The sequence below is a fragment of the Notamacropus eugenii genome, chromosome 6, assembly GCF_028372415.1.
Source record: "Notamacropus eugenii isolate mMacEug1 chromosome 6, mMacEug1.pri_v2, whole genome shotgun sequence".
NCBI lineage: Eukaryota > Metazoa > Chordata > Mammalia > Diprotodontia > Macropodidae > Notamacropus > Notamacropus eugenii.
The window spans coordinates 93,091,607-93,107,065 of record NC_092877.1 but is presented as its reverse complement, the minus strand read 5'-3'; the positions used below and the strand labels follow the sequence as shown (position 1 = coordinate 93,107,065).

Below are 15,459 nucleotides of genomic sequence, written 5' to 3'. Positions count from 1 at the left end.
CCAGAAGCAGCAGCATTCACAGATCCCTCAACCCACAGGCACCAAAGGTCAGTGAGAGGGCTTTTTCAGCCTGAGCTAGAAGGGAGCAGAGTCCACCCATGGGCCTCGCTAAAGGCGGTGGCAGAGGCTGGGCAGCAGAGGCTACAATATTTATAAAAATTGTAAGTAGGAAAAAAGAAACCTTTCCAATGATTACAAAAACACAACTACTGGGAGAAGAAAGTGAACTTATCTTAAGGGTTTCATTCCTCCCCTATATTGATGTAGCATTAATGTGACATTCACAGTGCCTACAGCAGCCATGAATATCCCAGCACAATTCTGAATCATGAAATACAACAGACTCTCCACGTAGAAGGCAGAACTAAAACATTTATTCAGACACCAGAAAGCCAAATTCATCATAGTAACCAAGAAGTCAATATACATCAGCACTGCACGGGACAAAAGCATTTCCAAGTCTTCCCTCTACTTTGTGGGACTTTCTCACAAACAAATAAACACTCAGGAGCCTAGCTGTCTGCTTCCAGCTGTCCTCAGCTATGACTAGCCTGACCAACTTCCTCCCGGCTCTGTTCCACCCTTCCTCTTCCACCCATTCAGTAAGCTCCTCCCACCACATGTGATTTAGGCTTCCATGTGATTTAAGCAGGTCACATGGGCCTATTAATGAATGGGAAAGATTTTCCCATTTAAATTACCATTGCAACTGATCACCTGAAAAGTTGTACTCTTATTTTTCCAACATATACATGAATATATATATATGTACACACACACACACATACACACATCTCTCTCTCTGTCTCTCTCTGTCTCTCTCTCTGTCTCTCTCTCTCTCTCTGTCTCTCTCTCTCTCTCTGTCTCTCTCTCTCTCTCTCTCTCTCTCTCTCTCTATATATATATATATATATATATATATATATATATATCTCATTTTCCATTCCACTTGGGGCATAGCTCTCAAGACTCTACTATCTGAATTATCTTCTATCCCATGGACACTCATTACTATAGTTACATGTGTTGTTAATATATAATCTACTTCTCTTCCACCCTTTGTCTCAATAGCCATGGGAGTATATTCTAAAAATCACAGGTATACTGCTGTACTGTTAATGTATTTTTTTGAATACTTTGAAGATCTCTTCTATCCATGAATAGGCCCATGTGACCTGCTTAAATCACATGGAAGCCTAAGTCACATATGGTGGGAGGAGCTTGCTGAACATGTGGAACAAGAATGGGTGGACCTGGAGCAGAGCTGAGAGGAACTAGTAAGATCAGACTAGTAAGAGGTGGGAAAGAGAGAGTAGGCAACTAGCCTGAGTGGTAGAGCTTGTTTGTCATTTTGTTTAAGGGAGCCAGTTTGTGGGAAGCCTAACAGATGGAAAGCTTGGGAACAGCGTCACCCCCTGCATTGTTATTGTGTATGGATTTTTGTTCCTATGATGGATTCGGCTTTCTGGTGTTTGAATAAATATTTTGGTTTTGTCTTTCACGTGGAGAGTGTTGTATTTCGTGATTCAGAATTACACCAGCATATTCACAATTGCTGTAGGCACTGTGAATATTCCATTGGTGCTATAGCTACAGAATGAAAAATATTAATGGAAGTACTGCTTTCTGATCAAGAGAGCAGAAAACTATTGACTTTACTGATGGTTCTGTAATGTTGTTCTGTTTTCTTAGTCAATATTAACAGCACTGTGCTAAGTGCTAGATATCTAAGGACAAAAATTCTTTGTCCTCAAGAAGCTTATTTTCCACAGAGATATAACATAGAAACACATAAGCAGATGTAAAATAAATACAAGGTAATTTTGGTGAGGAAATATTATTGGCTAGAAGGATCAGGAAAGGTTGTATGGCAATATGGGGGTTGAGTGGCTGAGTGGTAGTTGGGCTACATTTTAAGGAAACTAGGATTTTAAAAGACAGAAGTAAAGAAGAGTGCAATTTAAGTATGGGGGATCAGCTTATCCAAAGGTAAAGATAGAGGCAGAGGTGTCCTGCAGCTTGCTAGTACTGGTTCACAAGCCAATTGTTAAATTTTCAGTATAAGCATTTATACTTCAGAAACTGGCAAATGCTATAAATCGGTTTGATTTATTGTTTTTACTGATTGTCTGGGCTCAAGTGATGGATAAAATGTTAATAATGCAGATTAAATTTAAAAGTGTGTTGTGGGTACATTCTTTTCCCCAGAGAACCGGTTATTAAATATTTTCTGGCACACCCCTGGAGACAGGAAATGGAATGTTGTATGTGGGGGACAGTATGAAGGCCTGTATGGCTAGACCAAAAAGTGTGTAAAAGGGAGTGATGGAAAGGTAGACTAGAGTCAGGTTGTGGGAGGCTTTATATGTCAAACAGAAGTTTGTAGGCAACAGGGAGTTTGAGCAGGGAAATGACCTTGTCAGGCTATGCCTCAGGACTATTACTTTTGAATACATTAATATGTCATAATGAAAATAACACTTTAAACTATGTGGGCCAATTGTGAAATAATAGAAAAAAGTAGATGAGATAGGCTGTAACAGTAAGATATGTTACTGTAAGGAATATAGTAGACTCTCCAATCAGCTAAATCAGGAAGCTTAAAAAATCCTGGTTAACCTGCCAGAATAAGATTAGCAGTAATGGTCCATCAGGGAGTTTGAATATTATCTATCTTAAGTTTCCATTTGTATTCCCCTAGCATGTATCAGCACTAGTATTAAACCTTCACCCACACTCTAGGTCCAAGCTTCATTGGCCCTACCCCCGTACCTGGGCCTGCTTTATCCTCTAAATACCCATCTCACTCACATTCCTCACAATAGGTGCCTAACTCCATCAAGGACCAGCCTCTGTACCTCCAATTTCCCTCACTGTGTATCTTTCCTAAACAAAGCTTGCTTATTGTTCTTTCTGTCTGCTCCCTTCTCACACTGCAGTTTGGGTTTATGGGCGTCTTGAATCTCCTAGTCCCACCAGTTCTCTTCTTAGAAGCAAGAGTCAGCATCTAAGGCTGTGTCTAGTGATTCGTAGCTACACCTAACTTCCAAGTCTTTAGCTAAGGACTGAATGTGGAACTATATGCCTTGACAGCAAGATCTCCCTACTTCACTCTGAATGCAGCACTGTGACTAGGGGTTCTGCCCCAACCTCATAACCTCAGGTTTTTCTTCCTGACAAAAATAGATGGCAGATAAGGAAGCTCGCTGTCATTCCTTATATAGGAATTTCGTATTCCAAACCAACCCCAGCCTGGGTGAAGACAATTAGATAAGGGGAGATAGTCTATGACACAAGAACTTCATTCTTGGTAACTACCTTTCCTTATCAGATGTATTTCTTTCTTTTCCTAGTTTCTCTTTATGTTTATTTCTTTGTCTATCATTTTTCTCTCTTCTAATCTTTTTCTTGTTTCTTTCCTATTTCTTTGTTGCCCACTGCTTTAAAGTCTATTAATAACACCTAGAGGTATTTATTCACAGGCATTGTTACTCCTGATGGTGGAACTTGGAGAAAAGGAAATTACTGTTACTTGGTGTTAACTATAATTATTAACATTTCATTTGTTTTAGACTAACAAGTCATTCCTAGAGACATAATTTCATATATTCCAATAAAAACATACCATAGTATAATTGTGAGCCACTTTGTGCAAATCCGTACAACCCTGTGCATCAGCAAAAGAACGAATTCCAAGGCAGTTGGATGGATGAAGTTGTTTCATTAAGAACCTGCAACATGCTTCTACAACCTGAGAGAGTTGAAGAAGGCAAGCTGTAGATAACAGGCACTCAATATTATCTTCCTTTAATTCAAGACGACCTTAATAGTGAAAAGAAATCCAGATAATTGTGAAACTTTATTAATTGCATTTAAGCTTTAAAAAAATGAAAAACCTGAAGCTATCTACAATATTTCTAATAAGAGCTCTTATCTTCTCTCTGGTCTCATATATTTTAACGCATTCTAAAAGTAAATAAAATACTAAACAAAAAGAAGAATAATTCTAGCTCTGTTGAATCAGAAGGATCCATGGATGTTCCATTTCTCACAAATATTTAATTTTGTAATGACACTCATAATGTGACTAGTTTGTGATTTTTAAAAATATTTATGATACTAAAAAGTAAACCAGAAAAGGTAAAAAAAGAGTAATTATTTTATATAAATAAAGTAAGAGAGGAAGAACTGACACAGAGGAATTAGATGGGGTAGGAGGGCTAGTAGTTCTGGAAACCTACTCTCATTGGAAATGGGTTAAAGAAGGAACAATACATACATACATACGTATAGACATAACAGTCTTCTACTTTCAGAAAGAAATAAAAGGCTAAGGGATTAGGGAGGGGGAGAGGAAAAGGGAGGGATTTCAGGGTTGGGGAGAGAGAGTAAGGGAGGGATCTTTGGTGGTGGGGGCAAGTCAAGTAATAGGAGGGGGTAAGGTAGTATGTAGAGAAGTCAAGAGGGATAGGAAATAAGAGATACACAGAAACATAAAATAAAGATCAGGAGTAGAATTTATTAGGGAAAAAAAGCAGGGGTAGTAATCATGATCTCAAACAAAGTTAAAGCTAAAAAGATTTAATCAAAAGAAAAAAAGGGAAACTACACTATATGTCAGCCATATTAATCAGTATTATTTTAGATTATTAAAAATAAGGTTGGAATATTGCTGTGGTATAGGAAACGATGGGTTGGTGGACTTAGAAAAATATGAAGATTTGGACTTGTGAAGGAAGAGGTTATCCATCCTCACAGAAACAGGACAAACAAGTTTAGTAAAGTCTTACGTAGATGCACAGGAATGTATATATCTATATATGAGAATGATTATAGATATCTAAGTATATGCATAAGAACATAAATGTATGTATGTGTATATGTATGTATATATGTTTGTGTGTATATATGTATGTGTATGTGCGGATCTACATATATAGACACACATACACATACACATAAAAAAATCTGTTTTATTGTGGCCTTCTCAGGACAGGGGAGGAAGGAAGGAAAAAAGAACAAAATAAAAAGTGCACAACAGAGAACAAAAGAAAATTTACAAGGAAGCAAAGAAAAGATGGACAGCTTGGAACACAACGCGTAGCATTTATTATATAGGCTTTCTTGAAATGGAAATTTATTGCTGCATATTTTGAATCCTCTTTTATGTTCTGCTTTTTTCTTTTCTGATTTTGTGTTTAAGTTTTAGTATTTAAGTTTATAATATGTTTTTTTTTATTTTCTTATTGTATATTCAAGTTTTAGTATTTAAGTTTAAAATAAATTAATAAAAATTTTTAAAAAGTTCATGAAACACAAAGTATACTAAAAAAAAAATATATCCTCCATTAAAAGTACATAGTGTTTTTTTTTAAAATTGCACTATCAACTAGAGGTCTTTACGGTCCCTTACTGTAGTAGATGGAGTATGATAGGGTCAATGCCAATGTGGTAACAATAGCTGAAATAAAAAACTGTCACATTCCATGGAATCCTCCTGATGTAAGGCATGACAAATATAGTGGAGTACACTTTTTACTCAGTAGTACAAATGAAATGAAGATAAATTTCTGTTAATTATTTCATAAAAATTCAGTACCTGTATATGCATACTGAACCAAAGCCCAAAGCGAATTCGGCTCCACACCTTCCATTTTGATTTCTTCTTGCCTTGCTTCCCTTACATCATTAGTAAACATGGCAGCAAAATAATCAGAGACAGCAGAGAGTACCAGTCTGAGGATACATTAGGAGAAAAGAGAAATCAGTGACCTTTTCCAGGCTAATTCCCATTACTAAATACTTCCTTCTAGTTAAAAAAATCCTTTGAAATTACACTACTGGGGGGATTCATTTCAAATTTAACAACTGCTTCATGCTCCACTTTCCCCTTTTGAATTATAAATTAACATTACTGACACTCCATTTTCTGTTGAGGTAAATGATTTATCCTTTCAGTGTGTAAATCTATCTGTAATAACCAGAAGGGAAAAAATACCACAAAGACAATTAAATCAGCTGCAATATCAACTGAAACTAGGAAACAACCTTGGGATATTTTAAAATGACAAAAAAAATCTACAGTTTTGTTATGAATGTGCTTTAGAAATTCATTGTTAGAAGTAGTAAACAAAGGGTAGAACATTTTAGGGTAGGGTTAGCAGATCAGCTTAAAATATTCTTTGTTTTAAAGAGCTTAGAAACACTTCTAGCATTTTACTTTTTTATTATTTGTATTTTTCCATCACATGCATACGTCATGTAAGGTGGCTGTAACACTGTTAAGATAATATAAACAAAGCTCATCAGTAAAACTGTGAAGACCCTTTCTTAATAATATCTAGATGATTATCTCTTTTTAATGCTATCCCTAAGCGCTGAAAAGCCCCTTTTAATATTATTTTGACTATTTTCACAAAATCATTTAATTACATTATGTAGAGTATAGAATATAACAATTAAAAATCTAACATTTAAAATGAAAATTTCCTACTTTTCTACACTCAGTTATAATATTAGAGTTTTTGAAGGCACTAATAATTAGGAGGCCTGGATTCTAGTTCCGTAACTTGTGTGATATTAGATAATAAACCTCAGTTAAGTTTTAGGTTCCTCCCTTGTAAAAGGAAAGAACTAGACTTGATGACTTTCAACACTCCTTGAAGTATAAAGTCTCTTCACTTCAGTGGCTCAGCAATTTTATTATATTATTTTGAAATAAATTATATAAGGATGACTTCATATGCTCAATTCCTTGGATAATCTACTTTTTCTTAAAATTTCTTAAAATTCCAATTATAGTTCTTCATCATTTCAAAGTTTCAACTTATTTCTGAAACACAGATACCTGATGAAAGGAATATGTTATCATCTGATAACAACTGGGAAAATGCGGTGTATATTGTCAGCTATTCTAAAGATCCTCTGACTCTCATGATCTACACCTTCACTCTACCTCAGCCACATACAGCAATGGTGATCCCCTTGATCTCACCATCACCCTCAAGTGCTCCACATTTATAATCCAGAACTCTCAAAGTCCCATATCTGACTATAATCTTCTGTCCCTCTGGATATACCTATTCCATCCTTCTAAAACTCATTCTCTGTCCATATAACAACCTCTAGTTACTATACCTCTCCCTGTTTTCCCAGGTCATCATCCATCTGCTGGGCTTACTTTCTTGCCTTCAGAAGCTTGACTATTTAGACAACTAGTTCAGCTTTGATCCTTCATTATTCTATTACCACTCATTTCTTTCCAGACCATAACCCCAGATCTTTCCCATCTCTTAGTTGTATCTCCCCAAGTCAATTGTAAGTTTCTTGAGGAAAGTAACCATATTTCCAATAAATACTTGTTGACTTATTCATTAAACTGGCAGTTACTCTTATCAAATATCATTCTTAAAAATGTACCATTACTTCAATTTTGGAGCACATGAAAATCCTTTAGGATCATAAAGTAGTGGTGATTAGTTTTGAAGTATTTAATAGACTTTTGGGATCATAGCAATGATTAACCATGAAATTGAAATTGCCAAAAGGAAAATGACATTCATGAAATTATTAATCATTAAGCATCACTGCCATGTCTCCTCTATTCCTCACTCAAAAAAAGGACAGCTCATCAGTTTCAATGGATTCTTGCTGACATCAAATGGCCTGCTTTTTACTAGCACATCAAACTGAAGCTGGTTCTAAGCTTCATATTCTACAAGCTTAGACCTATAAGGGTTCCTTACCACTGAACACTCATTGATTTTGAGGACTTAGAGATATACTGGGGTACAAGATTTGATTAAAGGAGCAGAAACACTGAGTGATACCACTGCTTTAAGGTGAATACCTTAAAGTTTAAAATGGTGTTATCTAGGGTATATCTATGTGCAACAATTTAACAGTTTAACACTTACTTTCATGAATTTTTTTCATAGAAAATGCAATATAACTAGGTAAAGTCATATATAATTTTCTATTAAGATTTTACAATGAATTTGGAGACTACTGACAGTTGTCACATGGTTTTTAAGTGCATATTTAAAATAGATGTATGAATAAAAATATTTTCTAAAAAAAGTAGTTAATTTTTAAAAAATTGTACCTGTGAGCTGGAATCCTTCGATCACCAGCAACTAAAACCACATCACATAATTGTTTGTGTCTCAAATAGTTTTCCATCTTTTTAAAAGTTTGTTCAGCATGGTTAAGGGCCTGAAAAAATTCATCTGATGAACACGGCTCCATGTTATGGCAAGATGACAATGTCTGACTGCTGTTAGAAGTCCTGAAAAAAATACAGAATACAAGTGGTTTGAAATATTACAATCATATCCCTGTAAAAGCAAGCACCCCAACAGACACAGAAGGGCCTGCTGTACAAGTTCTTTGATCTGCTTTTCTAAAAGGACAACAACTTTAGAGGGGTCAACAATCACTTTAATCAAGCACATGTATCATTCACTTAGTTCAGGGGAAAACGTAAACACCCCGAACTTCAGAGAAAATACAGAGAAATCAGAATCCACAGATAGGGCTTCCAGTTTCCTGACCATTAGCAGTACATACATCACAGACAGATCCAACTGTCTGAACACTACAGGCATAGTTACGAAAGAAGCACCAATATCTGGGGTTTCAAAGTCAGGGGGCTCATTAGAAGCTGCCCAGAGTCTTGTCTGGCCAAACAAACACTTCCAAAGAGTAAGCCCCAAAAGTTAAACCTCACCTCAGAGTATTTATACACTTTTCAGAGTCATAAGGCATCAGAACCCTTGAGAACCTGTGCCTCATTAACAAAAGGCGTGGGCCTTCCTACAAATCTCCCCTAATCAACTCCCCTTAATGGGCAGGTCCATTAATGGGTGGGGAAGATCTTTAATCTCATTAGCATTACAATCCCCACCCACAAAAAATGATGAAGTATATTGAAATTAAAAAATAGTATGAAATAATCCATATTCCTGGCCATCTCCTCACTATACTTGCTTACATTTAATACATCATCCTCATCTCCGTAACTTTCCTCATTTTCAGGTAGGATACTTCTGATAAGTGAGCTTTTGTCTTACTTTGCCCAGAACTACTCTACTTTCAAGATGTCTCCAAAAAATGCTGCCTATACTTTGAACACTGAAACTTTGGACTTGGCTCCTGGATCCTTTGGATCTGATAGGTGAATTTTCACCTTAATTTCCTCAGAACCAGGCCTCAGAACCTGGTCATCTCCACATGTGTGAATATTCCCTTTCCAACATGCACTACCTCCCCAAACTTCAGTTATCATTGCACTTATCATCATTTGAGACTGCTTCATTCTTACATCTGTATACCTGTTTTCATTTGCACTATAGCCATCTAAATATTAATAACTCTAAAACAACTATAGACGTAAAAGGGGTCACCAAGTCCGTTCATTTGTCTCAGAATAGGAAGACAATTAAATTAATTCAGAAAAATAAAATAGGCTGACCCTAAATTATAAGAATTGCTTTGTCCCAAAAGTTCATTTGTAAATCCATTATATGGAACTCAGAATGAATACAACAGAAACAATGATATAAGTGGTATTTAAATTCCCAGGTCATAAAACTCCATTTAATTTATAATCCACAATTTCCATTATATATAAAATAAAAAAGGCCAGAAGTACAAATTTCTGGCCATAATTTGTAACACACAACACAATGTAATAGCCACTCTTAATTTTTGTGTTTCTTACAAATTGGAGGGTGTCAAGAGTTTAGTTAAAGGCTTGTTCATTTAACAAACATTTATTGTTTGTGTACCCAGAATTATGCTTGCTAAACCATGGCAAAAGTTTCTGTTAGTCTTCAAAGTCACCTAAAACCCTAAAGAGCAAAGTATTTTATTAGCATGTTCAGAGTAAGAATTGTGTACAAAGGAAGAGATGCTAAATGTCATATAAGCCAAAATATTTCCAGAAGTCACTAAAATACTGAGGAAAAAATATAATTGGAATAAACTAAATCAGAAGTTTTCCAAAGTTTTTTTTTTTAAATTATTTTTTAATGTTTAACAATCACTGCCATACAATTGAGATTTTATCCCCCCCACACCTACCCTCCACTACCCCCCTCCCTCCCCATGACTGCATACAATTCTGTATAGGTTCTACATATACTTTCCTATTGAGTATATTTTCACTATAGTCATGCTATGTAGTCAGACTAAAATAAATGAAAGAAATCATATAACAAATCAAAACATGATACACAAACACATACACATACACAAACATGATCTGCTACATTTTGCGAATGACTTCCATATTTCTTTCTCTGAGTGTGGAAGGCATTTTGCCTTGAGAACCACCATTGGGATTTTTTTTTTTTTTAATAAGAAGTTCTTGCGTTATTACAAAATTCCAAGTCTACCAGAAAAAACTCTCGCACACTGTGGTCGTTGCTGTGCACAAAGTTCTCCTGGTTCTGCTCCTTTCACTCAGCATCAGGTCATATAAGTCCTTCCAGGCCTCTCTGAAGTCTTCTTGTTCATCATTTCTTATGGCACAATAGTACTCCATTACATTCATATATCATAATTTATTCAGCCATTCCCCAATTGATGGACATCCGCTTGACTTCCAGTTTTTGGCAACTACATAGAGTGCTGCTATAAATATTTTTGTACATGTGGGACCCTTTCCCATTTTTATGATCTCTTGGGGATATAGTCCTAGTAGGGATATTGCTGGGTCAAAGGGTATGCACATTTTTGTAGCCCTTTGGGCATAGTTCCAAATTGCTCTCCAGAATGGTTGGATGCGCTCGCAGCTCCACCAACAATGAATTAGTGTTCCAACTCTCCCACATCCTCTCCAGCATTTATCATTTTCTTGTTCTGTCATGTTTGCCAATCTTATAGGTGTGACCAAAGTTTTTTTTTGAATAGTTTAATAAAGTTGATTAATATTAGTTACATAAGCCAGCATTTACCAAGAATGGTTTCAAAACTCCAAGTTAAACTATAATTAAAAATAGTCACTTTCTGTTACCATTCAACCCATTTTTTTGTATTAAATAAGTTTTTATAAATAACTTTTAAGTAGGAAATTATCCAAATCAGTGACTTGGATAAAGGTATTAATTATAAGCTCACTGAATTTGAAGATGATACAAAGGAGAGGAAGCTAAAGCATTGGATGATACAACCAGGATTCAAAATTCTTGATAAGCTAGAACACTGGGCTGAATCAAATAAGATGACAATGATTTGGGATTTTTTTTAAAAAAAATTATTTATTTAAGTTTTCAACATTCATTTCCACAAAATTCTGAGTTCCAAATTTTCTCCCCATTTCTGCCTCCCCCACCCCAAAACACCAAACATTCTAATTGCCCCTATCACCAATCTGCCCTCCCTTCTAACATCCCTCCCTTCCCTTATCCCCATCTGCTCTTTTGTCCTGTAGGGCAAGATAAATTTCTATACCCCATTACCTGTAGTTCTTATTTCCTAGCTGTATGCAAGAACAATACTCAACAATTGTTCCTAAAACTTTGAGTTCCAACTTCTCTTCATCCCTCCCTCCCCACCCAGCCCCATTGGGAAGGCAAGCAATTCAATATAGGCCATATCTGTGTAGTTTTGCAAATGACTTCCATAATAGTTGTGTTGTGTAAGACTAACTATATTTCCCTCCATCCTATCCTGCCCCCCATTGCTTCTATTCTCTCTTTTGACCTTGTCCCTCCCCAAGAGTGTTGACTTCTAATTGCTCCCTCCTCCTATTGACCTCCCTTCCATCATCCCCCCCACCCTGCTTATCCCCTTCTCCCCCACTTTCCTGTATTGTAAGATAGGTTTTCATACCAAAATGAGTGTGCATTTTATTCCTTCCTTTAGTCGAATGTGATGAGAATAAGCTTCATGTTTTTTCTCTCATCTCCCCGCTTTTTCCCTCCACTGAAAAGTCTTTTACTTGCCTCTTTTATGAGACATAATTTGCCCCATTCCATTTCTCCCTTTCTCCTCCCAATATATTCCTCTCTCATACCTTAATTTCATTTTTTGAAGATATGATCCCATCCTATTCAACTCACCTTGTGCTGTGTGTGTGTGTGTGTGTGTGTGTGTGTGTGTGTGTGTAATCCCACCAATTACCCAGATACTGAAAAAAGTTTCAAGAGTTACAAATATTGTCTTTCCATGTAGGAATGTAAATAGTTCAACTTTAGTAAGTCCCTTATGATTTCTCTTTGCTGTTTACCTTCTCATGCTTCTCTTGATTCTTGTGTTTGAAAGTCAAATTTTCTTTTCAGCTCTGGTCTTTTCATCAAGAATGCTTGAAAGTCCTCTATTTCATTGAAAGACTATTTTTTCCCCTGAAATATTATATACTCAGTTTTGTTGGGTATGCAATTCTTGATTTTAGTCCTACTTCCTTTGACTTCTGCAATATCATATTCTATGCCCTTTTATCCCTTAATGTAGAAGCTGCTAGATCTTGTGTAATCATGATTGTATTTCCACAATACTCAAATTGTTTCTTTCTAGCTGCTTGCAATATTTTCTCCTTGACCTGGGAACTCTGGAATTTGGCTACAATGTTCCTAGGAGTTTCTCTTTTTGGATCTCTTTCAGGAGGTGATTGGTGGATTCTTTCAACATTTACTTTGCCCCCTGATTCCAGAATATCAGGGCAATTTTCCTTGATAATTTCATGAAAGATGAGGTCTAGGCTCTTTTTTTGAACATGGCTTTCAGGTAGTCCCATAATTTTTAAATTGTCTCTCCTGGATCTATTTTCCAGGTCAGTTATTTTTCCAATAAGGTATTTCACATTATCTTCCATTTTTTCATTCTTTTGGTTTTGTTTTGTGATTTCTTGGTTTCTCATAAAGTCATTAGCCTCCATCTGTTCCATTCTAATTTTGAAAGAACTATTTTCTTCAGTGAGCTTTTGGATCTCCTTTTCCATTTGGCTAATTCTGCTTTTTAAAAAATTCATGTCCTCATTGGCTTTTTGAACCTCTTTTGCCAACTGAGTTAGCCTATTTTTAAAGGTGTTATTTTCTTCAGCATTTTTTGGGGTCTCCTTTAGCAAAGTGTTGACCTGCTTTTCATGATTTTCTTACATCTCTCTTCCCAGTTTTTCCTCCACCTCTCTTACTTGATTTTCAAAATCCTTTTAGAACTCTTCCGTGGCTTGAGACCACTGAATATTTATTTTGGATGTTTGGGATACAGAAGTCTTGACTTTTATGTCTTTCCCTGATGGTAAGAATTGTTCTTCCTCATCAGAAAGGATGGGAGAAGATATCTGTTCACCAAGAAAATAACTTTCTATAGTCTTATTCCCCCCCCCCCCCCTTTTTTGGGCATTTTCCCAACCAGTTACTTGACTTTTGGGTCTTTTGTCAAGAGTAGGGTATACTCTGGGGGTCTATAAGATCTCAGTTCCTCCAAGGTGGTACAATCAAGTGTGTACACTGGTCTGGGAGCAAGCAGAAATTTTTGTGCCCAGAATCTGAGTAATAGAGTTTTGTCTTCACAACCACCTTGCCTCCAGTTGAGCCAAGTCAGCACTGCGGGTTGAGATTCAGATAAGCTGCAGGGGCAGGGCTGCCATTCAGTGTGAGATAAAGATCAGCTGCTCAAATCCCTCAGAGGTATTAGGTGGGGGCAGGGTCTCTACATAGGGCTGAGGTAAGAATCAGCTGCTCAGTGCCCCCAGGGGTTTTACAATTCAACAATGGATGAGGGCTGCTGTAGGGGCTGCTGTGGAAGCTACTACAGCACACCCAATGGGACCTCTTCGGGGCCGCAGCCTGAGGCTGGAGCTATGGGAAGGCCCTTCTCCCTTCTCAGTCAGCTGAAAAAACCCTCTCACTGACCTTTGGCGCCTGTGGGTTGAGGGATCTGTGAACCATTGCTACTGTGACTGGGGATTCTGCCTCCAAGGCCTGTTCATGTTCTCCTCCCAGAATCACGCCTTGAGGCCAAGGCTGGGCTGGGCTAGGCTCTGCATCCCATGTGACAGATTTCCCATCAGCCTTTCAGGTCACCCTGGGCTGGAAATCTCCTCCATTCTGTTGTTCCGTGGCTTCTGCTGCTCTAGAATTTGTTGAGAGTATTTCTTTACAGGTATTTTATGGGCTGTGAGGAAAAAGCTAGGATATATGCCTCTTTCTACTCTGCCATCTTGGCATCGCCTCCCCCCCATTTGGGATTATTAATGTAAAACTTTATACTAGGATACAAAACATCAATTTCAAAACTATAAAACAGGAGAGGTATGCTTAGGTAGCAAGCAGGTTTTCCGAAAAAAAAAAAAGGTCCAGTGGTTTTGGTGGGCTTTAACTTCAATGTACTTAGCAGTGCAGTGGAGCAAAAAAGCTAATTTGGTTCTGGGCTGCATTACGAGAAGAGAGCTTGCAGGAATAAGGCAATGAGAGTTATCAAGAGGCAATCACAGCGTCATGAAACTTATGTGGAAACTAGGTTCATCACAAGAGAAATGAGCGGCATGTGGAACCCAGGGAGTTCACAGTTCTTACAGAAATTTGCATATATAGAAACAGACTACAAAAAAGGAGAAAACAGGAAGGGGTGTGGCATGGGAGGGGAAGGCTTCAGTAACCTTTCCCAAAGGGGACGAGCAAGGCAATGGTAGGAGCCACATTCTTTTCTTTTGGGAACTTCTGGACTATGAAGACAGAAGAGTCTGCTTATCTGCAAAGGCTCATACGAGCATGTTCCCCAGCCTGGCACAGACAGGCTTGCCTCCCAAGGACACACAGGCAATCCAGCTTGGGGTGCGAACAAATTATGTCAGCTAGAGGCTTAGTCCTTGATGCATTCAGGGCCTCCTTAACGCTCTGGGTCCAGTGTTTCTGGAAAATATGGCAACTCAATAAGAGAAGTTCAGGGGATCCCTTAATAGCCCTTAACGTAGTTCCTCTGTACTGTGTCCTAGTTAGACCTCATGTGGGAATCACAAATTAAGAAGGACATTGATAAGCTGGAAAGTGTGCAGAGGAGGGCAACCAGAATGATAAAAGATATTGAATCCGTGTCATATGAGGATCATTTGAAGGACTTAAATATATTTAGGATGGAAAAGACAAGATGCAAGGGAAATAGGATAGCTATCTTCAAGTGTCTAAAGGGCTGTCATGTGAAAGAGAAATTACACTTGTTCTGTTTGTCTCAAAGGGCAGAACCAGGAAAAATGTGTAAAGTTGCAAAGAGGAAGATTTAACTTTAATATCAGGAAACATTTCTTAACAACAAGTGCTATCCAAAAATGCAATGGGATGCTTTTAGATGTTGTGGGTTCCTCCTTCTTGGAGTATTTAAGCATAGCTGGATGACCACTTGTCAGTGATTCCTCTTAGGTGCAGGTTATTAGATAGCCAATGATACCTCTTCCAAACCTCAAAATTTGTGCTTCTATGAACTGTGAATCTTGGCTCTCTACCACCTGTGTGACCT

General features: G+C 37.3%; 1 protein-coding gene across 6 annotated transcripts in view; it reads right to left on the bottom strand.

The window, feature by feature from the left end:
* Positions 1–15,459, bottom strand: part of KLHL5 (kelch like family member 5) — a 127,108-nt gene that overhangs the window by 43,254 nt on the left and 68,395 nt on the right. For all 6 annotated transcript variants that reach the window (XM_072620516.1, XM_072620514.1, XM_072620518.1 and 3 more), the window contains 3 exons: positions 8,105–8,287; positions 5,600–5,736; positions 3,626–3,822 (listed from right to left, as the gene is read on the bottom strand). In XM_072620516.1, the coding sequence (XP_072476617.1) occupies positions 3,626–3,822; positions 5,600–5,736; positions 8,105–8,247 (477 nt within the window). In that variant the 5' untranslated portion in view covers positions 8,248–8,287. The remainder of the gene's footprint in view (positions 1–3,625; positions 3,823–5,599; positions 5,737–8,104; positions 8,288–15,459) is intronic.